At 35.4% G+C, this 26,362-nt stretch overlaps 1 protein-coding gene across 4 annotated transcripts in view; it reads right to left on the bottom strand.

Moving 5' to 3' along the window:
* The window catches only part of LOC101404812 (cytochrome P450 2C19-like), a 114,239-nt gene that overhangs the window by 4,922 nt on the left and 82,955 nt on the right, over positions 1–26,362 (bottom strand). For 3 of the 4 annotated variants that reach the window (XM_087432306.1, XM_087432305.1, XM_087432307.1), the window contains exons 3-8: positions 24,303–24,465; positions 23,985–24,134; positions 17,834–17,994; positions 16,464–16,640; positions 5,820–5,961; positions 3,069–3,256 (exon numbers count right to left, since the gene is read on the bottom strand). In XM_087432306.1, coding sequence (XP_087288432.1) covers positions 3,069–3,256; positions 5,820–5,961; positions 16,464–16,640; positions 17,834–17,994; positions 23,985–24,134; positions 24,303–24,465 — 981 coding nt within the window. Of the gene's footprint in view, positions 1–3,068; positions 3,257–5,819; positions 5,962–16,463; positions 16,641–17,833; positions 17,995–23,984; positions 24,135–24,302; positions 24,466–25,665; positions 26,257–26,362 lie in introns of those variants that run through there. The other variant, XM_004427872.3, reaches the window with a different exon arrangement.

The raw sequence follows: 26,362 nt of genomic DNA, 5'->3' as shown, positions 1-26,362 counted from the left end.
TGTCCATAAATATTGGAACACACAATCTTATTTCATTTATGTATGGTCTATGACTGATTTTGTCTTGGCAGAGTTACATAGTGGTGACAGAGACCCTACTGCCCCAATATTTACTATCTGGCCCATTACAGAAATGTTTGCCAACTCCTGTCTTAGTCCATTATCTCCACATAGCTTAGACCATTATCTCCACATGGCTCAGTGGCTGCTTCCTGTGGTAGAAGAAATCATTTATCTGATTACTAAAAGGATAGATAGAATCAGCCACTCAGTGTTGCATATTCCTATACTGAGCTGTCCCATGCAAAGGGAATGGGTCACTCCCTTGGCCTCTGGGCTGTCTATACTCAAAAACCACCAGGCACAACGTGATCTGTCATGCAGAGAAATTTATGCGTGTGCCCAACAGATGCAATGCTTCCCTCAAGCATGTCCCTAAATCTGATGTAGTAGATGGGTAGATGGGAAATCCCTATGTGATTCCTCAGTACATGTCCCATTTAGTTAGTAACAGAAAGAGAAACAAGTTTTATTAATACTTCCTTCATGCCCCAATATTAAAAAAGAAAAACCTTTGCCTGGTTGTGTTTTTTGTTGAAAAAACAGTGGACTTGAAGTCTTAACCTTTGCATCAGATCTGTGATCATCAAGGCAAGCCCCATTACTTCTTGGTAAAGTGCTCAATTCCCTCTTCCCCAGAAGACAGCAATAGGAACTGCAACCTTACCAAACTTAAAATTCTTTTTCCTTCATAGAAATAGAATTTTTAGTTATATTGTTTTTTATTGTATTAGTAATAAGTGCTGGCTTCAAATGGAATGGAGTAGCTTGCAGCATAGCAACTATAAAATTCAAAAAAATATAAAAACCATATGTTAGAAGGCATTGGAAAGCTGCTAAGACAAAAACTTTCCTCAAAATTCCAGAGATGAGAGAATCTCAGAGAGGTCAGCTGACACCTACAGTCAATTTTAGACTGTCTTCATTTACAATTCTGAATCAGAGCAGGAAGTGTTACATCATTCTGATTGTCTAGTGAAGGACAGAAGAACTTTCTAGAAGAAGACAAACATCTCTGAAACACTCCATTTTTTCATATATAATATCTTGTATTTACCCAACATTTATTAGGCATTCCAAAGACACAATTAAACGGCCACGAAAAGAAGAGTGGGAGGAGATGGCTATAAAAATAGAGCCATACTGGGTAACATCTCCCACCTCATTTTATGAGGCCAGCATTACCTTGATATCAGAACTCTGAGAGAAAATTTTGAGAAAGAAAAATTGCAGACTAATTTCTCTTATGAATATAAATATAAAAGCCCAGAACAAAATATAGCAAATCAAAATCAGTTGTATGCTTATACTTATAATATGTATATTTAGTGGAGAAAGGGAAGCCAAAACATACGACTGTATCAATAGATAAAGACAATCTATCTGACAGAATTGTTCACACTTTCACTTCAAAATATCATACAAACGGAGCCAGCCCAGTGGCATAGTGGTTAACTGCGCGTGTTCCACCTCGGCGGCCCAGGGTTCGCAGGTTCAGATCCCAGGTGCGGACCTAACGCAAAGCTCATCATGCCATGCTGTGGTGGCATCCCATATACAAAATAGAGGAAGATGGGCACAGATGTTAGCTCAGGGCCAATCTTCCTCAGCAAAAAGAGGAAGATTGGCAACAGATGTTAGCTCATGGCAAATCTTCCTCACCAAACAAAAAATGAATCATACAAAGACAGAGAAGGCAGACTTTCCTAATCTATAATGAATATGTACCAAAACATATATAAAACATCATTTTCAATATTGCAATGTTAAACCTCCACCACCTCCTGGAGATAAAAATTGAAACTAGGAGGACCGCTAGCACCACTTATTTGAACACTATCCTGGAAATCCTAGCCAATGCAATAATGCAATAAAGATAAATTAAAATCACGACCACTAGAAAATAAGAAATAAAACAAATGAAGAAATAAAACTCATACATAGAGAGAACAGATTGGTCCTTGTTAAAGGGGAGGGGTGGGGGTGAAGTGGGTGAAGGGGATCAAGAGGTACAACCTTCCAGTTATAAAATAAATAAGTCATGGGGATATAATGTACAGCATGATACTATAGTCAATAATATTGTATTGCATATTTGAAGGTTGCTAAGAGAGTAAATCTTAAAAGTTCTCATCACAAGAAAAAATATTTCCTTGACTTTGTATGGTGACAGATGGTAACTAGACTTATTGTGGTCATCATTTTACCATGTATACAAATATTGAATCATTATGTTGTATACCTGAAACTAATGTAATATTGTATGTCAATTATAGCTCAATAAAAAAATAAACAAAGCGAAAATTAACCCATTCAGCAGAATTGTGTACACTGAAACTCCAAATGAATCTACACACTAATTATTAGCACTGTTTAGTAAATTGGCAAGGTTGCTACATTAAAGGTCATCAAAATAATAAAATTAATTATATTTCCATATACCATACACAAAGAAATGGAAAAGGCATTTTTTAAATTATACAATTTAGAATAGCATCAAAAATATTAATTCCTAGGAAAAAACTAACCAAAGATGTGCAAGCCATTGTACTGAAAAGAAAACATTATAGAAAAAATAAAGAAAGCTCAAACAAATTGGAAACATATGCCATATTCATGAATTCAAAGATAGACCATGTCGATTCTTTTCAAGATGCCAGTTCTTTTCAAAATGATCTGTAGATTTAATGCTACCCTGATAAAATCCCAGAAGAGTGTTTTGGGAAATTAACAAACCGATACTAAAATTTATTGGGAAATGTAAACAGCTAAGAGTAGCCAAAACAATCTTGAAGAAGCAGAAGAAATTTGGAAGACTTATACTGCCATCAATCAAGGCCTGTTATAAAGCTTTATAGCCCAAATTGGATATAATACAGCATCCATCAAGCTGCCAAACGTATGATTTTTACATTTCTCTCATCTTGTGTTGGGAGAAGAGTGGAACCATATTGTGACCATGGGAATTTCAAGAGTGCTGAGGTCAATATAAGAAAAACAAATCTTACCTTAGGGATGAGGTAGTTTCTGAACTTAGTATCACGTGTCACTGCATGAGGCAGGTTGGTGGGGATGAGGTCAATGTATCTCTGGATCTCATGCACCACGGCATCCATGTAGGGCATGTGGCTCCTGTCCTGCATGCAGGGGCTCCGGTATCTGCCAATCACATGGTCAATCTCTTCCTGAGCTTTAGCTGATAAGATACGAGTAAGACTGATGGAAAAGAAGTAAAATGGCATATTGCCACAGCATTTCAGGGTTACATTAAGAAATATGAAAGTGTCCCAACATCATTATAAACATAAGTTATATGCCCAGAACTTAGAGAATTGCTATAATATAGTTACATGTAACTCTCCTATAAGCTAAGCATTAGATATATCTGTATATACCTATGTATTACCATACCGGATAAATAACACAAAAGAAATGATGAAATTGTTCAAAATATGCACAGTTATCACATAATTAACTCAAGAAATTGTTGTCACTGCAGAAAGTAAAACAGGAATAAAAATTTATATCAAAATAATACATGATATTTTAAAAATTAAATTCTACAAATATACCTACATATATGTAGTCTTTGTGTGTGTTTGTATGTATGTGTGTGCAACTTGCAATGGTACCCCCTTAAACCTCCCACTCCCCAGTTGCAGCCTCTTTAAATCATTCTTGCATTTTCTTCTGAAATGTTTAGTCATATTTCTAAATAATGACTCTATTTCTATTTCTATTTATTCATTTATCCAATTTTAGGCAATATTTAATGAAGTCCTGGTATGAGCAATGAGCATTTACATTGCCATCTCCACTCCATACAAAATACACATGAACAGACCCACAAACACACACACACATGCATTTCCCTTCACTCCACTTTCACCATATATTTTGATCATAATTTTGGTTATATCAATACACATTGTTTACATCTTCATAACCATATAAATATTGTTCACTGCTAAGATAACTATGATTACTTTTCACTTTGCATATTTTAGAACTTATTTTTGAGCAATTGATATCAATTCCTAAATTTCTAGTTGTCTATTTAGAATTATTTCGAAATGTTCCAGCAGATGTTTTAAACTCCTAGTAATAATTTTCCAAATGCCCAAACCTCAGATTTTCAATCATTTTTCTTAACTTTCCTCACATCTGCCTTATCTACTTAGTACAGTCTAAACTGGTTGTTTCCCAGGACTGGGCCCAAGTACCCTCTCTGAAACTTTCATCCTCCTATAGGAAGTCTTCTGATTCCTGGAGCCTATGACCATGTCTGACTTTTTTTCAAATATTTAGATGGACATATCCTCCAGTATCTTTCTGAGAAAATGGAAAGGGGAAGTAAAATTTTTGGTAAACATGCATATCTGAAGATATCCTTTTTCTATTAATACACAAGATGATAATTACTCTTGAGAATTCTGATAACCTTCTGATTCCTAATCTTTTATATACGTGACCTGATTTATCTCTGAAAGTTTTATGATTTTAACTTTACCCTGATGTTCTAAACTTTCATGACCCCGTCTCTTGGGGTGCATGCTTTTATTTCATCTACTCTGCTGGACGCTTGGAGAAAATGTTCCAACCTGATGGTGAAATATGTAGGTCTTTCCTTTGGAAAATCTCTCATTTCTGTGAGAGGAAAAGAGTTACCTGCTCAAGGAAATTGTAGCGAGAACCTGTACAACTGCAGAAACCTGTGCAAATTGTAGAGGAAAGACTCCTGTCTTCTGCCTCATTCTCTCCTAACTTATTAGACACTTAGTACTTCCAAATAATGAAAACTGTGGGGATTTTAGGGACACAAATTCACTTTTCCACGTTGATAAATCTTCTGACATTTAGGTTACAACTTCATGCTCTCTGCTGAGGTAATTATCACCCTCCGTCCTGCTCTCTGTTTTTCAGAAATTTGTTGAAGACTTCTTGGCTGCTTCCTGTACTCTTCTTCAACTTCAAAGGACTAAATAATTCTCATTTGTAATCAGTCTATAATCATTTCCATGAGATCCAGACACAAAAAAAAGATAATGTATGTTTCTAATCTGCTATGCACAACTTGAATTCTTTCAAGGTAAATTTGTAAAATAAAATTGTCCACAAAAGATAAAATTATTTACCCCCTGAAATTCTTATTTTGGCAAACCTAGTTTCCTGGAAACAGACTTCTGGAATAATAAAATTCCGTTAGGCATGTCTTCTGCCTAAATGGCAACACCTTTCTTATGAATCTAACTTTTTAGAATACTTCTCAGACTGTAGGAATTTTTTCAGGGTGCCTCACTAAATTTCTAGAATTTCCACTTAGGCTTCTATAAAGCAAGCTTGCTTCTTCCCTACCTCAGTAGTAGAACACTGTGTTTTCAGAATGAGGAAAGATTTCTGCAAGAATTTACCTATCATTCAAAGTGGTCTCTTCTCAAGAAAATAAATATGCAATCTTAGACCAATTCATCACAGCTGTTGCCTGACAGAAATCACTTCCCAATGGAATCCAGACACTGCACCAGAACTTTCTTTCTTTCCTACTACCCACACTGTCTTTCACATCTCTCAGTCATCAACCCCTGTTGTGCAAAGTTGTCTCATTGTTATCCCTTCACTAAGTTTGGACAAATTACAACTAGTGGCACAAACATTTCAATAATGAAGCTTCTCTAAGAGAATTAAGAAGCAGGACACTAACAGTCTTGCCAGATTTCTATTCTGAAATTCCCTCTTTTCACCATGTGAGGTCATCATACCTGCAACCTCTGGATACTTTATCAGGAGTAAGAGTCCATATCTCAAGGTGGTGCTCGTTGTCGCCGTCCCAGCAGCAAATATATCAAATGCAGCGCTTATCAAATTTTCAATAGTAAATTCAGACTGTTGATTGTGCTTTTCCTAGGAATGATTTAGTGCAATTATTTGACGAATTAGTTTGCCAGCATATTTAAGTATAGTGAACACAAAATGACTTAGATTGTTATAAAGTTAAACCATCACAGAAACTGAATTGTTCAGTATTACAAAAAGCCACTGTATGGTATGGCAGACTGCAGATTAGTTGGTGCAATCTTCGTTTCCTAACCCCTTACTCCTTGCTTGCCTAAAAATTCCATTCACCCTCCTTTTTGCAGTTAGGTGGGTCATGCAACATATTTTTTGTGAATGAGATATAACCAAAAGCCTGTTGGTGCCACTTTGCTTAAATTCTTCTTACTCAAAACACAGATATGAAGGTGGAGGTCAGGCAGACATCATCTTGGGACAGCAGTATTTAAGCATGGAGATGAAGGTCTGTATACTAAGTATGGTGAAGGAAAATGGGAGGTGCTTGGGTCTGTGATGTTTCAGGGCTACTGTACTAATCCTAGACTGGCCCACCAGAAGACTCTTTGTATGTAAGATAAACAAACAAACTATTTATTTAACACATTGTTAATTGTATTTTCTCTTATTTGTAAAGAAACATAATCTTAATTGAGAGAAATGGGTAAATTAGGGTCATATCATGGAAGATGTAATAAGTCTAAATAAAGAGTATGCAATTCTTTTTTCTGTTAAAGAATTTGTTTGGACTCACTCTTACCCACACATTCATTATGAAGTTGAAATTGTGCAACAGCTACTATGGCAGACCATCCTACGATAGACAGTAGAGAAGGACAATGGGTTCACAAAGACAAGATGGGGCTGGCCACTATTGTATTCTAGATGTAAGGCAATAGGAAACGTGGTCTAAGAAACAAGTACAGGAATGAATAGGAATTACAAACACAAGGGACACCACGAACATGAAGACAGAGAGTTTGGGCATTAATTTCTCAGAAGAGATTAAATTGGGGGTAAGGGTAGTGCAGATGTTAAGGATAAGGGACTGATTAACTGGAGCTTTCACAAAGTAATGATTGGGAGAGGAAAGCACTTGATCAGGAAAACTAAGGTTGATTTAGGACTGAGGGGATTATGTGACACAGAATTGACAACAAGGGGTTAATTTTAAATATTGACTAGAGGGACAAAAAAAGTAAGTCTCTCTCTCTATTCTAACCGGTTTCTAGGCCAGCATTAATTTAATGGTGCTCTTATAATCTCCAGGTGACCTACGGCATGTGTAATATTATGTAATCAACAACATTAAGGTAGACTTATCCCTCGGAACCAGTGTACTTCTTAGACACAGACGGTCATCTACCTTATTAACATTGGCTTTCCGCAGTTTTCTAAGCTTGTCAAAGCAAAATTACTTTAAATTCAGTAAGAAGAGCAGTACATTCACAAACCAATATTAATATTTTATCTGTTGATGGGAATTTAGATATTTAGTGGCTACATGCACATATCCAATCAAAATTAAGCTAGACTATGTAAAGCAATGTTGAAAGAATCAAAGAAGACCTAAATAAATAGAAAAAAATTCCATGTCATGAATCAAAACACTTAACATTGTTAAAGTGGCATTACTAGAGTAACACCACAAAGATGGCAGAGTAGGAAGTTCCAGGAATGACCACCTCCACAGAAACAACTATTGACCTAGTATAGACTATCTGAAGCAACTATTTTTGTACTCTGGAGTCTAGTTGCATATGTACAGCATCCAGGGAGTGCTTGATGAGAAAAAAGTTGATAAATTTCAGTGTCTCACATAGCAAATACCATTCTCCACACACCAGCTTCCTACAGGCAGCAATGAGGACAGCGGCGCACATACCTGTGGCAGATTGCTAGTCCTAAGGTGGACAATAGGGACCTTGTCCCACAAAAATGAGGGTTGTGTGATGATTTCTTTCTTTTGATCACTGAAGGTCCAGCACAGAGGCTGGACATTGTATAAATCCCCACAGGTTGAACAAACTTCCTCAATAGCATTGGCTAATGGGATTTAAATTGGCAGAATGATTTTTTTCCTATTCTTATTGGAGACAGGCATTTAAGGAAATCTCTGTTAGGTCACTGATTGACTGTGGGGATCACAGAATAGAGACTTCACTGACCACAGAAGATAAGGAAACTTGTTTGGAAATATCACTAAAGAAATGGATTACTGAAGACTTCATCAAGTAGAAACAGCAATCTCTGGGAACAGACAGAATCTTATTTCCAAAGTTACCACATTGCAACATTTAAAATGCTCAGTTCTCAACTAACATTACAAAGCATTCAAAGAAATAGGAAAGTATGGCCCATTGACTGGAAAAAAATAAACAGAAATCATCCCTAAGGAAGCCTGTACATCAGACTTACTAGACAGAAACTTTAAATTAAATGTCTTAAATATGCTCAAAGAGCTGAAGGAAACTATGGAGAAGGAACTAAAGGAAACTAGGAGAACAATAATGAAAAAGTATAATATATCAGAAGAGAGAAAATATAGAAAATATTATAAATTTTGGAGCTAAAAAATATGACAGCTGAAAAAAATTTTAAAATTTACTAGAATGGTTCAACAGCAGAAGAAACAAAAAACAAATATAAAGACAGTGAAACTGGAATTACCCAGTTGGAATAGCACAAGGAAAAAAGAGTGAAGAAAAATGAACAGAGACTAAGGGACATCATGAGACATACCAGCATACACATTATGGGAGTCACAGAAGGAAGAGAGAGAAATGGGCAGAAAAAATCCTTGAAGAAATAGTGCCTGTAACTTCCCAAACTTGATGACCCACATGAATCTACATATCCAAGAAGCTCAATGAAATCCAAGCAGAATAAACTCAGAGAGACTCATACCATGAGAGAGTTTAATTTAAAAAAAAAAAAAGAGTGTATCTTGAAAGCAGAAAGAGAAATTTACTCATCATGCACAAAGGATCATAAAAAATCTAAGTAAGAACTGATTTCTCATCAGAAACAGTGGAGGCCAGAAGATGGTGGGATAATACATTTAAAATAGCAACAGAAAAATGACTTATCGTGTCAAAAGATCATCAAAAAAATTAATAAGATTGCAGTTTCTGTCCCAGCACATAAGGAGCTTAGATATTGCCACTCCATCCTAACACAAATAAAAAGCTGAACAAACTAAAAACTGAATAACTCTTCTTAGATCTATCAGAGAAGTGAAGTCACAGGGAAAATCACTTCTTTCAAAATTGGAGAGACCAACAAGTAGATACAGAGAATCATGACTTAGCAGAGCAGAAACCTCTGTGGGAACAAGTACCAGGGTAGGAAAACCTAAACTGCAATAAAGAATTGCTGGAGGCTTAGTGTGGACAAGTCTGAGAATTAAAAACTCCAGGGAGACTCAATCATATAGGGGACCCCCGCCTTTGTGAGTTTTACTTTCAGGAGCTCTAACAGGTCCTCATGGTTAATATCAGAGAAAAGTGCCATCTTGCTTCTGGCAAGGAGAAGAGAAAAGGAACTATTTTGAAATATTCCAGAGCATTCAGTTTTTCTTCACAAGGTCGGCCCTCAGCAGAAACTATGTTGCCAGAGCCTAACATACTTGGGGCACGGAGATACTGAACTCCAGCTGGCTCTAGGGTTCCACAAGAGAGAAGAGAAATTTACTACCCCAGTCCCCCTAGCCGTTCTGTTCCACCTAAGGAGAGAAAGGGAAAACTGAGAAGTGCTGATGAAGTTCACAGCCCAGGGGACAGGCTCGAGAAAAAAGAATGAAATGTAAGTATAGGGCATTTAAGTCTTAAATTCATTTTCAGTTTATTTTTGTATATGGTGTAAGGTACTTTTATTCTCTTGCATGTAGCCATCCAGTTTTCCTAACACCATTTATTGGAGATATGTCTTTTCCCCATTGCATATTCTTGCATCCTTTGCAGAAGACTAATTTATCATATATGTGTGGGTTTATTTCTGAGCTCTCTATTCTATGTCATTCATCTCTGTGCCTGTTTTTTTGCCAGTACCAAACTGTTTTGATTACTATAGCTTTGTGGTATAGTTTGAAATCAGGGAGTGTGATATCTCCAGGTTTGTCATTGTTTCTCAAGATTCCTTTTGCTATTCAAGGTCTCCTGTGGTTCTATATAAATTTTAGGATTATTTGTTCTAGTTTTGTGAAAAACGCCACTGGTATTTTGATAGAGATTGCATTGAAACTGTAAATTGCTTTGGGTAGTATGGACATTTTAACAAAATTAATTCTTCCAATCTGTGGACATGGTATATCTTTCTGTTTCTTTGTGTCATCTTTAATTTCTTTCATCAATGTCTTGTAGTTTTCTGAGGATAGTTTTTCAATTCCTTGCTTAAGTTTATTCCTAGGTATTTTATTCTTTTTGTTGCAACTGTAAATGGGATTGTTTCCTTAATTTTTCTTTCTGATAGTTGTTATTAGTGTATAAAAATGCAACAGATTTCTGTATATTAATTTCCTATCCTACAAATTTACTGAATTCATTTATTAGTTCTAATAGTTTTCTTGGTGGACTTTTTAGGGTTTTATATATATATATATATCTATTATATATATAATATATATCTATTACCATGTCATCTGCAAATAGTGACAATATTACTTTTTCCCTTCCAAACTGAATGCCTTTTATTTCTTTTTCTTGCCAAATTGCTCTGGCTAGGACTTCCAATATAATGTTGAATAAAAGTGACATGAGTGGGCATCCTTGTTTTATTCCTAAACTTAGAGGAAAGACTTTCAATTTTTCATACAGTCCCACCTCAACCAACAAGAAAAATCTCAAATAAGTAACCTTAAACTGTGCCTAACAGAACTGGAAAAAGAAAAACGAACAAATACCAAAGTCAGCAGAAGGAGGAAAATAATAAAAATCAGAGTGGAAATAAATGAAATAGACTGAAAAAAACAGTGTAAAGGATTAATGAAACTAAGAGCTGGTTCTTTGAGAAGAAAAACAAAATTGACAAACTCTTAGCCAGACTCACCAAGAAAAAAAGAGAGAAAGCTCAAATAAATAAAATTAGAAAAGAAAGAGGAGAAATTACAACAGATTTGTCAGAAATACAAAGGACTATAAAAGAATACTATGAAAAACTATATGCCAACAAATTGGATAACCTAGAAGAAGTGGATAAATTCTTAGAGTCATACAGCCTTCCAAAACTGAATCAAGGAGAGATAGAGAATATGAATAGACCCATCACAAGTAAAGAGATTGAAACAATAATCAAAAACTTCCCAAAAAACAAGAGTCCAGCATCAGATGGCATGTCTGGAGAATTTTACCAAACGTTCGAAGAAGATTTAATACCTATCCTTCTCAAACTATTCCAAAAAATTGAAGAAGACAGAATGCTCCCTAACTCATTCTATGAGACCAACATTATCCTGATACCAAAACTAGACAAGGACAACACAAAGAAGGAAAATTACAGGCCAATATCACTAATGAACATAGATGCAAAAATCCTCAAAGAAATATTGGCAAACCAAATACAGCAATTCATTAAAAGGACCATACACCATGATCAAATGTGATTTGTACAAGATGTAGAGATGGTTCAACATCTGCAAATCAATGAATGTGATACACAAAATTTAACAAAATGAGGAATAAGAACCACATGATCATCTCAATAGATGCAGAGAAAGCATTTGACAAGATCCAACATCCATTTATGATAAAAACTCTCAATAAAATGGGTATAGAAGGAAGGTACCTCATCATAATAAAGGCCATATATGACAAACTCACAGCCAACATCATACTTAATGGTGAAAAACTGAAAGCCATCCCACTGAGAATAGGAATGAGACAAGGATGCCCACTCTCACCAATCCTATTCAACACAGTAGTGGAGGTTTTGGCCAGAGCAATTAGGCTAGAAAAACAAATAAAAGGAATCCAAACTGGAAAGGAAGAAGTGAAACTCTCACTGCAGATGACATGATCCTATATATAGAAAACCCTAAAGAATCCATCAGAAACCTATTAGAAATAATGAACAACTACAGCAAAGTTGCAGGGTACAATATCAACTGACAAAAATCATGTGCATTTCTATACACTAACAATGAACTAGCAGAAAGAGAAATCAAGAGTACAATCCCATTTACAATCACAACAAAAAGTATAAAGTATCTAGGAATAAACTTAACCAAAGAGGTGAAAGACCTATACACTGAAAACTATATGACATTATTGAAAGAAATTGAAGAAGACACAAAGAAATGGAAAGACATTCCATGCTTATGGGTCAGAAGAATAAACATAGTTAAAATGTCCGTGCTACCTAAAGTAATCTACAGATTCGAAGCAATCCCAATTAGAAACCCAATGACATTTTTCATGAAAATTAAACAAAGAATCCTAAAATGTATATGGAAAAACAAAAGGCCCAGAATAGCCAAAGCAATCATGAGAAAAAAGAATAAAGCTGGAGGCATCACAATCCCTGACTTCAAAATACACTACAAAGCTATATAATCAAAACAGTATGGTACTGGCACAAAAACAGACACACAGATCAACGGAACAGAATTGAAAGCCCAGAAATAAAACCACAAATCTATGGATGGTTAATCTTTGACAAAGAAGCCAAGAACATGCAATGGAGAAAGGAAAATCTCTTCAATAAATGGTGTTGGGAAAACTGGACAGCCACATGCAAAAGAATGAAAGTAGACTATTATCTTGCAGCATGCACAAAAATTAACTCTAAATGGATTAAAGACTTGAATGTAAGACCTGAAACTATATAACTCCCAGAAGAAAATATAGGCAGTACGCTATTTGACATTGACCTTAGCAACATATTTTCAAATACCATGTCTGACCAGGCAAGGGAAACAAAAGAAAAAGTTAACAAATGGAACTACATCAGATTAAAAGGCTTTTGCAAAGAAAGGAAACCATGAACAAAATGAAAAGACAAGCCACCAACTGGGAGAAAATATTTGCAAATCACTTATCTGACAAGGGGTTGATCTCCAAAATATATAAAGAACTCATACAACTCAACAACAAAAAAACAAACAACCCAATCAAAAATGGGCAGAGGATTCAAACAGGCATTTTTCCAAAAAAGATGTACAGATGGCCAACCGACACATGAAACGATGTTCGCCATCACAAATTATTAGGGAAATGCAAATCAAAACAACAATGCGATATCACCTTACACCAATCAGAATGGCTTCAATTACCAAGACAAAAAACAACAAATGTTGGAGAGGACGTAGAGAAAAGGGAACCCTCGTGCACTGCTGATGGGAATGCAAACTGGTGTAGCTACTATGGAAAACACTACGGAGATATCTCAAAACATTAAAAATAGAAATACCATATGATCCAGTTATCCCACTACTGAGCATTTATCCAAACTATCCAAAGAGATGTATGCACCCTTATTTTCACTGCAGCATTATTCACAATAGCCAAGACGTGGAAGCAACCCAAGTGCCCGTCAACTGATGATTGAATAAAAAAGATGTTGTACATATATACAATGGAATACTACTCAACCATATTAAAAGACAAAACCGCCCCATTTTCCACAACATGGAAGGACCTCGAGGGTATGATGTTAAGTGAAATAAGCCAGGAAGAGAAAGACAAATAATGCATGATTTCACTCATATGTGGAATATAACAAATACATGGATAAAGAGAACAGATTAGTGGTTACCAGAGGGTAAGGGGGATAGAGGGTGGGTGAAAGGGGTAAAGGGACACTTATGTACAGTGATGGACAATAAGTAGACTACTTGGGGTGACCACGATGAAGTCTACTCAGAAATTGATAAACAGTAACGTACACTTGAAATTACACAATGTTATAAACCATTATGATCTCAATAAAGTTACTGGAAAAAAATAAAATAAAAAGGGTAAACCCTTAAAAAACAGATTGCTATAATAAAAACTACAGATAATAAGTTTTGATGTGGATATGGAGAAATTGGAACCCTCATACACTGCATATGGGAATATGAAATGGTGCAGCTGCTTTTTGCCTGTGTTTTGTTCTAAGAGTTTTGTAGTTTTAGCTCTTCCATTTAGATTTTTTATGCAGCCACAGTTCCTCAAAAGGTTAAACATAGAGTTACAATATGACCCAGTATTTCCACTCTTAGATATACAGCCAAGAGAAATAAAAACATATGTACACACAAAAACTTGTACACAAATGTTCAAAGAAGCATTATTCATAACAGACAAAAAATGGAAAAACTGAAATGCCCATCAATTGAAGAGTGAATAAATAAAATGTGATATACCCATACAATGGAATATTATTCATCTATAAAAAGGAATGAAGTCCTGATACATGTTAAAATGCTGATAAATCTTGAAAACATACTAAGTGAAAGCTGTGCTTTCAGTTATGCCAAGTGAAAGAAACCAGTCACAAAAGATCACATATTGTAAATTCGATTTATATAAAATATGCAGAATAGGCAGATCTATGGAGACAGAAAGTAGGTTAGTGGTTGCCTAGGGCTGGGATGTTTGGGGAAAAATGGGGAGTGACTGCTAAGGAGTATAGGGTTTCTTTTTAGAGTGATGAAAATGTTTTGAAATTGATTGTGTTGATGGTTTCAGAACTCTGTGAAAATCCTAAACACCATTAAATTGTGCACTTCAAGTGGGCAAGTGGTATGATATGTGAATGATATCGCAACAAAGCTGTTACAAAAAATAAATTAATCTAGACCTTCAATACATTGTGAGGCCAGAGAAACAATATTCTTTTTAAATATGGTATTCAGGAAATAACCACTTGAAATAGAAATACCAGAGATCTTAGAGCTCTCCCTGACCTGAGATTAATGAGGAGGCTTCACAGCATCAAGGAAACCCCAATAATTGTTTACAACATATGGTGCACTCTTGTAGGTGCATTCTTTGGAAAAGAGTCCACACATTGAATCAGATTCTCAAATTAACAGGACCCCAAAAGGAATAAGAGCCATTGCTCTAACGGAAGAGAAGGAAGAAAGTAAAAGTAAGTTGCTTTTTCCCTCTTCCAGTTTCCTCAAATCATTTCATCTTCTCATTTTATTACATCTGGAATACATGATTTAAAGGTCTACTTCAAATTTTATGGGTAATTCTTTGAACATCATCTCCTTCAGAATTTTGACTCACTTCACATCTTGCCCTAATAACTGATTTTTCATATCTTCCCAGTGTTATGAAGTAGTTGAACAAAATAATGATGGCCTCAGGGGAAAGAATTTTCTAAAGTTAGATCTTTTCAAATTATTCTGGAGTCTACCTCACCTCACAGCAATGAGAACCTTGTACCAACACAAGTGTCTTCATGGTATCTATTACCCTTTTTACTCAGTTTTTCAACTTGACCCTACCACTATTTAAATTCACCATTCAAATCTTTCCCACCTTGGTTGAACTTCTCATAGGGGACATTTGGTCTCATCACTGAAATTTCCTATATAAGCCCCTGTAATTTGGCTCCTTCCCTCTCTACTAAAACCACTCTATAGAACTCCTCTGACACAAAGTGGAATCAAATTCAAGGACCTTCTCAGGGACATTATTCTTTATTTCCCAATATTATCTGTTCCATTTCTTCTAAAATGTTGCTTGTGCTTTGACTTCTATAGCATAGCCTAATTCATTCTCTTTTTAGATCTCTAATAATATGATAAGATGGACAACCTTGATTTTATTCTAGATTCCTCTGCACTTCTACGGCCCAGACATCCATCAAGTCTAAGTTTAAAGAAATGAAAAATTTCCATGCTAGTCCTTGAGCTCCATTCTCATCATACAGATCCCACTACAGGACACACAGGATAATTTTTCCTAATAATTATCTGAATTCCATTATGTTTTGGCTCTTATTTTTTCCTGATCAAATCCAAATGTTCCACACCAGCATTCATGCTTATAGATTATTTTACAAACACCAACTTCCAGCTCTTTATCTGTCCAAGTTCATTTTTGGTTACACTCAACTAAGGCTTCTCTTTTCCATCTACCTAATCTTTTTGCCAGCACACACCTCTTAACTACTGCATACATCATCCAACCCATCAGAAATTCCCTACCCTGTCCCTCACTGAAAATATTTCAAGATCTGCTCAAACCTCAGAACATGCAGGAAGCCCACCTTGGACAAGCCTTTCCTTCTCATTCTTCCATATGCTGCTGACTACAAATGATTATTTCCATCTTCATTATATGGCTCAATATTTTCTAACTTTTTTGTAATCGTATCCATTTTACTTCAGTTGTGCATTCTGTCCTTCCTCAAGTATATTATTAGCACCTAAGAACAAGGCCCATGTATTCTAGTCATTTAGTAATTCAATTTTTAAATTTTCCATAATGCTTAGTGCAGATCCATACATATAATAAGTACTTAAAGTGTTTCTCAAGCATTTCTTGCCTGACCATTTAAAAGTGCCTACTAACTATAGAATTAATCAAAGAACCAAGAAATGCACAGGAAATAAAATAATTGAGGTGTTGTTAACATTTTACCTGTTCCATTTTGATCAGGAAACAATCAATGAAGTCCCGAGGATTGTTAATATCTAGAGATTTTTGGTGTTCTTTTATTTTCTCCAAAATATAACTTTTCATATTAGCACCATTTTTAAGTACTTTATTGTGACTCCCTGGGAAATAATCAATGAAAGCAGGGAAATTATTGCAGATCTGAAAGAGAAAAAATTTTATTAAACAAAAAACACGTAATGAAGACATATATATATATCATTCACCAAGTCCTAGCTCGAAATTATTACCATAAAAATGAATAAAATATGGTGTTTACCTTGAGGGGGCAATTTTCACTGCACATATATTGTAATTCTCTATGCTTACAAAGATTTCAGGAAGAGAACTTTGACCAGAAGATAGAGATGATAACCATTTCCTATAGTCATGCATCATTTTTAAAAATAAAAAACATATTTATAATAAATCTTTCATTTTTTATGCCAATTCTTTCCTACAACCTGGAAATATAGGGTAGCCTGAATTGCTATATTCACATTTTGTAGATGAGAATAGAGGTTAAGGGAGTTTGAGTAACCTGATAAAGAATGTAAGCTAGTCTCTGCTGATTCTCATTTGCATCAAGCAGCCTCACAAACAGAATCAGTACTATAGAATGAAGAGGGTCTTGAAAATACCGTGAAATCCAAATGAGATTTTATGGATAAAATAACTGTGTACAAGAGCAGTTAAGTGACTTCTCTGAGATCACACAGTTATCTTTTAGATAGAATACAGGACATGCTAGCTCAGCATAAGGTGAAATTGTGTTTGTTTAGGGTTCATACACCATAAAACTCAATCATTTTGTCATTCCTAACCCAGTTATCTTGTCAGCTAGGATCCAAAATGAAGCATCAGGCATCCTTTCCCTGTTCAGAGTTTCTTGGCAGCATCTGTGCTCCCCAACATTCTCTCTCCTTGATATCCTAAATTAAGATATTTCTTCCAACTAATGTGATGAGGAGGTCTCTAAGTGTTGACTGGAGGGCAACTTTGGAGACAATGGAAGCCTTTCAACAAGGGCTTGGATGTCCATTGAGTGCTGTGGCCATACTTTTCGGATAGTCACCAAAATAATTTATGGAAACTGGGCTTTGAAATTTAGTGGAAAGACCACTGGACAGGAGCAAATGGACTTGAATTCAAGCTCTGTATTTGGGCATTGATTTTCTTGTGTGTAAAGTAAAGAGCTTGGCCGTCTTTCTCAGAAATTTACTCCATGACACTAAGCTCTGGGCAAGACTGTGGTATTCAAACACTCACTTCACAGTTTGGTTTATATAGAATTTCGGACTTGTCAGAGAAAAGAGTATCAAGGGTTACCCAGAAAGAAAGGATCTTGGTCTCACCTGCACCCATTGGGAGCTCAGAATATTGGCATTTTCATTCAATAATTCCAACAAATTAAGAAAATTCTGATCTTTGTAATCAAAACGATTCTGTAAAATAATGGAGCAGATCACATTGCAGGGAGCGCAGCCCAGGATAAAAGTGGGATTGCAAGGCGAGGCTAAAGAATTGGAAACATTTAAAAAATAACATTAAAATATACATATAAAAATGTTTGTCTTTGAGATAACAGAGTAAAGTAATTTTAGAAACTTTAAAGCAATACCTACCTACATATTCCCATAACAGGAAAAATCCATCATGTATAAAATCAACATATCACTTTTACGTTAAATTTGAGTTAACCATTATATCCCAGCTAGTTTAGAGATAATGGTTTTCCCAATACTCTATTCACATCCACCACCTATTTTTACACCATTCTAATCCAAGGTATCTCTTATTTTGAAGGGATATAGGACACATTTAAAGAGGCCATTTTTTAAAATACCCAATAATTCATCAGTTCAGAATCACTTCTATTGTCAAAGCCTGTAAACAATCAAGGACTGATACAGGAAGAAAAAATTGTTAGACTTCAAACTTTTTATATTTAATGAATAGTTGAAATAATTGTTTGTAAAACAGCAGAAGGGAAAACTAAAGAGACAGAGATTATGGGTGAATTTCTGTATTTGAAGGAACAAATGTAATAAAAAGAGAATTCATCAATGATTTCTTGGAAAAAAACTAAGAGGTATGAACAATAATACTCTCAACAAACATGAAAAATCTCAAATAAAGAATCCTACACTATACCTAAGAAAACTAGAAAAAGAAGAGCAAACAAAGCCCGAAGTCAGTAGAAGGAAGGAAATAATAAAAATCAGAGCAGAAATAAATGAGAGAGACTAAAAACAAAAACAAACAATAAAAAAGGATCAATGAAACTAAGAGCTAGTTCTTTGAGAAGAAAAACAAAATTGACAAACCCTCAGGCAGACTCACTAAGAAAAAAACACAGAAGACTCAAATAAAATCAGACACGAAAGCGGACAAATTACAATAGACATCACAGAAATACAAAGGATTATAAGAGAATACTATGAAAAGCTATATGCCAACAAACTGGATAACGTACATGAAGTGGATAAATTCTTAAAATCATACAACCTACCAAAACTGAATCAAGAAGAAACAGGGAATCTGAATAGACTGATCAAAAGCAAAGATTTTAAATAGTAATCAAAAATCTCCCGAAAAACTAAAGTCCAGGGCCAGATGACTTCCCCAGTGAACTCTATCAAACATTCAAAAAAGACTAAATACCTATCTTTCTCAAATGATTCCAAAAAATTTAAGAGTAGGGGAAGCTTCCTAACTCATTCCATAGGGTCAACATTACCCTTATACCAAAACCAGACAAGGACAACACAAAAAAAGAAAATTACAAGCCAATATCACTGATGACCATAGATGCAAAATTCCTCAACAAAATATTAACAAATTAAATACAGCAATACAAGAAAAGGATCATACACCACAATCAAGTGGGATTCATTCCAGGGATGCAGGGATGGCTCAACATCCGACATCAATCAATGTGATATATACCACATTAACAAAATGAAGCATAAAAATCACATGATCATCTCAACAGATGCAGAGAAAACATTTGACAAGACACAACATTCAATTATCATTAAAAAACTCCCAATAAAATGGGTATAGAAGGAACTCACCTCAACATAATAATGGCCATATATGACAAACTCACAGCCAACATCATACTCAACAGTGAAAAACTGAAAGCAATTCCTCTGAGAACAGCAATATGACAAGGATGCCCACTCTATCCACTCATATTCAACATAATACTGGAAGTTTTAGTCAGAGAAATTAGGAAAGAAAAAAACATAAGAGGGATCCAAATTGTAAAAGAAGAAGTAAAACTGTCATTATTTGCAGATGACATGATTCTATATATAGAAAACTCTAAAAAAAATCCACCAAAATACTACTAGAAATAATCAACAACTACAGTAGAGTTGCAGGGTACAAAATCAACATAAAAAAATCAGTTGCACTTCTATATACTAATAACGAACTAGCAGAAAGAGAAATCAAGAATACAGTGCCATTTACAATCACAAAAAGAATGAATAAAATACCTAGGAATAAATTTAACCAAGGACATGAAAGACCGATACACTGAAAACTATAAGATATTATTGAAAGTAATCGAAGACATAAAGAAATGGCAAGATATTCTGTGCTAATGGATTGGAAGAATAAACATAGTTAAAATGTCCATATTACCTAAAGCAATCTACAGATTCAATGCAATCCGAATCAGAATCGCAATGACATTCTTCTTGGAAATAGAACAAAGAATCTTAAAATTTATATAGAACAACAAAAGACCCCAAATAGCCAAAGCAATCCTGGGGAAAAAGAACAAAGTTGGAAGTATCACACTCCCTGAATTAAAACTACACTACAAAGCTGGAGTAATCAAGGCAGCATGGTACTGGCAGAAAAAAAAAGACACACAGATCAATGAAACAGAATTGAAAACCCAGAAATAAACACACACATTTATGCACAGCTAATTTTCAACAAAGTAGCCAAGAACTTACAATGGAGAAAGGAAAGTCTCTTCAATAAATGGCGGTGGGAAAACTGGACAGCCAAGTGCAAAGGAATGAAAGTAGACCATTATCTTACACTATACAAAAAAATTTACTCAAAATGTATTAAAGGCTTGAATGCAAAAGCTGAAACCGCAAAACACCTAGAAGAAAATAGAGGCAGTACACTCTTTGACATCGGTCTTAGCAGTAGCTTTTTGAATGACATATCTATCCAGGCAAGGGAGACAAAATTAAAAATAAACAAATGGAACTATATCAGACTAAAAAGTTTCTGCACAGCAAAGGAATCCATCAACAAAACTGAAAAGACAACCCACCAACTGGGAGAAAATATGTTCAAATCATATATCTGACAAGAGGTTAATTTCCAAAATATATAAAGAACTCATACAATGGAATATTATTCAGCACTAAAAAGAAATGAACTACCAAGTCATGGAAAGACATGGAGGAAATTTAAATGCATATTACAAATTTAAGGAAGCCAATCTGAGAAGGCTACCTACTGTATGATTCCAACAAAACGACATTCTGGAAAAGGCAAAACTATGGATACAAAAAAGATCAGTGTTTGAGGCAGGGGAGAGATGATAGGCAGAGCACAGAGCATTTTTAGGACAGTGAAAATAGTAAAATATTATAATGATAGATACACACCATTATACGTTTGTCCAAACACATTGAATATACAACACCAAGAGTGAATCTTTAGGTAAACTATGGACTTTGGGTGATTACGATGTGTCAATGTAGGTTTGTCCTTGGTAAAAAATGTACCATTCTGGTGAGTGATGTTGATAATGGGGGAGGCTCTGCATGTGTGGGAGCAGAGGGTATATGGGAAATGTCTATACCATCTTCTCAATTTTATTGTAAATAAAATTTCTCTAAAAAATAAAGTCCTTAAAAGAAGAAAAAAAAAAAAAAAAGAACTCATACAACTCAACAACAAAAAAATGAATAACCCAACAAAAAATGGGCAAAGAATATGAACAGACATTTTTCCAAAGAAGATACACAGATGGCCAACAGGCACATGAAAAGAGCTTCAACACCACTAATTATTAGGGAAATGCAAATCAAAACTAAGGTGAGTTATCACCTCACACCCGTCAGAATGGCTATAATTAACAAGACAAGAAATAACAAGTGTTGGAGAAGATGTGGAGAAAAGGGAACCCTCATACACTGCTATTGAGAATGCAAACTGGTGTAGCCACTATGGAAAACAGTATGGAGATTTCTCAAAACATTAAAAATAGAAATACCGTATGATCTAGCTATCACACTACTATTTATCCAAAGAACATGGAATCAAAAATTCAAAGAGATTTATGCATCCATATGTTCATCGCAGCATTATTCACAAGAGCCAAGATTGGGAAGCAACTCAAGTGCCCATCAATGGATGAATGGATAAAGAAAATGTGGTGTACATATATATAAATGGATTACTACCCAGCCATAAATAAGAGACAAAATCTGGCCATTTGCAACAACATGGATGGACCTTGAGGGTGTTATGCTAAACGAAACATGTAGACAGAGAAAGACTCATATGAATAAGAAGTAACATGATTTCACTCATGTGTGGAAGATAAACAAACACATAGATAATGGGAACAGATTAGTGGTTACCAGAGAGGAAGAGAGGGGAGGGAGGGTGAAAGGGGTAAAAGGGTACATATGTGTGGTGACGGATAACAGCTAGACTATTGGTGGTGAATATGTTGCAGTCTATACGGAAACTGAAATATAATAATGTACACCTGAAATTTTCACAATGTTATAAGTCTATAAGACCTCAATAAAATAATTTAAAAAACTCATACTGTACATTTGTTTGTCTAAAATAAAATTAAAATGAGAAATTTTTATTTCAAAGTGAATCCCAGGTAATGCAAACAAAAAAGTTTAAATTGACAAATGTAGTCCTTTATTTCTTCATTTCATATATAGAAAACAAAAATAATTTTCTACATTAGAAAGTAGAGTCCACCATCTCCAATTAGTCCCCAAATTTAATTTATTTGGGCAAAACCTCCCTCTTGTGGCCATCTGGGATATTATTCTGCATAGTCATCAACAGAATAGTATATCTCAATAAATTTTGAAATTAGACGATCATTTTGTCAATTCTATCATTTTATAGGAAAGAAATTAAAGTAGAGGAAAATCTCTACCACTCTTTTTGGTGGTAGAGACTTGTAAAATGAAGTTGTGATCAAACAATCAATAAAATTTTATGTAAAATCTTCCAAATTCACTTCTACAGATTTAAATAAAGGTGACCTGAATCACAAATGATGTGCAGAAACAATAGGGCATTGAATAATAGGAAACTTGTTGAGTTACCCACTTCTATGCCAGGCTCCTTTACACATTCCAGGGTTCTAAACTTTGAAAAAACATTTCATTTTAGCTAAGGAGGTAGAGAGTAATTTGCAACACCTAGAAGATGTGTGTATGTGCGAGAGGGAGAGATTCACAGGTAAAATCTGATTTGTAGTCTTTCCCTTCACTTCATTAGGGAGATAAATTTTAAAATAGGTCAATTTAGAATCCAAGCAGAAAATCAGAGTCATTGTGAAAAGTCATTGTGCAAAGCACTTCATAGGTTACTAGAGCTGGCAGTGGGAGGTAAATAACTACCATTTAATTCTAATCCAAAACCTAATAAAGACTGGGAAAAATAAGCATAACTGAAAATAGATCCGATTATAGTTAGGGAGAGGGATTAATAATAATTGAAGTCTAGTTAAATAAATCACTACACAATTTTGTATTTGTGTACTTTGCAGAATGATGCTCTGGCATATATATTCACGAAATATGTAACTCAGTACAGGAAGTAGCAGGTCATATGAAATAATTCATGCTGATATTTTTAAAATCATGATTTGTTTACATGAAAATTATAATTGGTGAGAATTGCACAAAGATATGTCAAAGTAATTAAAGCCACATTTTAAATTATAAACCATATATAGCATCATTACTGGTGGGAACTGTAGGCAGGGACGTTGGAAAAAGTCCTCAGACTTGTCGGTGAGGATGACAGTACAAATATAGTCCAATTAAGTGAGAGCACATGTCAGCTGGTTCAGCAATATAAGGGCATGAAATATTATTCACACTTGACAAGTGTTCCCTGGTGAGATGTTCTGGAACAGATAACCCATGATTATGCTATGGGAAAAACAATGCTCTTTAACTTTTAAAATGGACTCAAAACCTTCTGCTTTTATAGTGTAATGATTTCAAAATAGACAAATAAAGCTGTATAAATGACCTTGTATACCACACTGTATGCACAATCATAAATATACAGAAACAACAAGCAGACATATACAAAAGCTCCCTTGCCTCTCTGCTTCACACTCTCCCTCTTCCATGTGAGGGCTGGTAGCCACAACCCATATGCAAGATTTGGCCGCCTCTGAAATATTTTCAAGAATGCTATTAGAGAAGACAGCAGTCTGTTAAGGTCAGAGTTACAGAGTACAGAATCACTCACCATTGGTTTTTCTCAACTCCTCCACAAGGCAGCGGGCTTCCTCTTGAACACGATCTTCAATGCTCCTCTTTCCCATCCCGAAATTCCTGAGGGTCATGAGGGAAAAGCGCCGGATCTCCTTCCATCTCTTCCCATTGCTGAACACTATTCCTATCAGAGGGTAAACAGGAACTGGAAGGAAGGTTCTTGGCAAGGGAGAGGAAGATGACACTTGGCAGCCTCATGGATGGGCCAAGCTTTGCTGAGGAGATCCTTGAATTCATTTTTTCCATGCTCTCACTCCCATTACCAATGCTGAACATGCACACCCACACCTACCATGTCCTTTATTAGCTCTTTCAGGCACTGGGAAACTGCCTCTTCCAGAGAACTCCTCTCCCAGATCAATCAGGGCTTCCTTCACTGCTTCATATCCATGCAGCACCACAGTGGGCTTCATGCCGAAATACAGAGTGAACACAGGGCCGTAGACTTTTGACAGCTGGGAAATGGAAAGATAATGCAAATATTAGCAAAATGAGGCACAATTTGGTTTATATTTTGTGCATAATTCAGACTATTATCATCATATATTTTATATTTTTGTTCTGCCATCACAGCTTTAAGTTCTTCTGAATTTTATTCATAAATATGATGATTGGTATAGCTGCCACATCTGGAAGGCCTACGTTGTGCCGTGACCTGGGCAATTGGTACACAGATTACATATAATCCTCACATCAACACATTCAGTGTGTTTATTTGTCCTATTTTCCAACAAAAAAACTGAAGTCAGAGAATTACAAATTCTTTTTCAGTGTACCACGGCTAATAAATAGAAGACTCAAATTTGAACTGATGTGTTGTCAACATCTGATACTTGAGCAATTTATCAGTCCCCCTTGTCTCCCACCTTTGGAACAATACGAGGTTGATTCCTTCATGATCACCTGTGGAACTCTTCCCATGGGAATTCTGATTTAGTAGCCCTGTAACGAATACTAGAAATCTGTTTTTCAAAATGAGCCCAGATGACTCTAAAACCTACTGCAGCGTGAAACCACTAGTATTACTAATATAGGAGACCAAGCATCACAGAGGCAATGCATGAACATGTAGCATCTCATGGAAGAACAATTTCTTCCATCCTGCAGCATTCATAGGGTACAGACAGCAGCTTTGTGCAGAACCTGAAAGGAATCTGTTACCACGCAATGGATTCTGAATGATTATTTCTGTCACTCACTTATGCTGATTATGAGACCATAGCTGTTTCTTGACATTAGACATAATTCGCTTCTTCAGAGAAGTTTAATTTTCATGACTCTTCTGAACAAATGTATAGCTTATAAAGAATGTAACTTCTTGAATGAAATCTCTAATCTTTTTGCCTTAAGGCAAAAAATGACAACAGATGACTATGAAACAAGGGCAGCAGCACTCCAGACTTTTGTCACTTTATTATTTTGATCCTATCTTAGGATAACTGAAATGTTTCTCTTCTCCCAAAATGCATTACTTAATTCCACTATCTGACATTGACAAACTAAAAAAAGCCATGGAAACATTGAAATGCATAGTGAATATTTTCTGTACAATGATCTATTTTAATCATTTTCCACCAGGAATAAATATTATTTAAAAGTAAAGATTAATTTCCTTACCATTTGCAAGCCACTGGAGGAGCATAAAACATACTTACTTTACTCAAGGATTTGCTGATGTCCTTGACACCTAACTGCAGCATATTTCCAATAATAGGGAGAGGAGTGGGGCCAGGCGGGAGCTTCCCTTTCCCGGACCTCTGTTTCCAGAGTGAAAGGAGAAGCAAACAGGAGAGACAGAGCACCAGGACCACAACTGGTTCCATTATCTCTTCTTACTTAGATGGCTGTGAACCTGAAATCCAAGGATTTTATAACACTCCCTGCTGATTCAATATGTGCCTCTTTGATGTATAAAATGACCAATCAATGAGCTAAATCAACTCCAATCCCTTCGTAGTGAACTTTTGGCCCACTGATAAAGATAAAAATAAAGTGTTCTTTAGCCTTACTTTTCTTCTTTCCAATATTTTGTCCTCGAGATTCTGATTTAGTTGGTCTGAGACAGGGCTGGAAGCAGTAATTAAAAAACAAACAAAAATCCTCAGGTGGTTTCAAGAGCAGCCAGGATAAAGAATCCCTGAAGTAAATGATTTCGTCCAAAATATTGCTCAACATTCTGGATTTTCAGACTGATGACCAGTTGGGAATTTACGACTTTAGGGGAAAGCAGTGAATTCTATTTCTTATATATAAAACAATATTTATCTTGTAATGTTTTATCAACCACTAAGATAGTTTCACCTTGAAAATGGAAGCCTTTTAAATATTTTAATGTACTGTACTAACATTATA

This window comes from Ceratotherium simum, chromosome 6, assembly GCF_057802395.1.
Source record: "Ceratotherium simum simum isolate JZ-2026a chromosome 6, ASM5780239v1, whole genome shotgun sequence".
In the NCBI taxonomy this organism is placed as follows: domain Eukaryota; kingdom Metazoa; phylum Chordata; class Mammalia; order Perissodactyla; family Rhinocerotidae; genus Ceratotherium; species Ceratotherium simum.
Note: the sequence above shows the minus strand (reverse complement) of the source record. Positions and strands in the feature narration are given on the sequence as shown.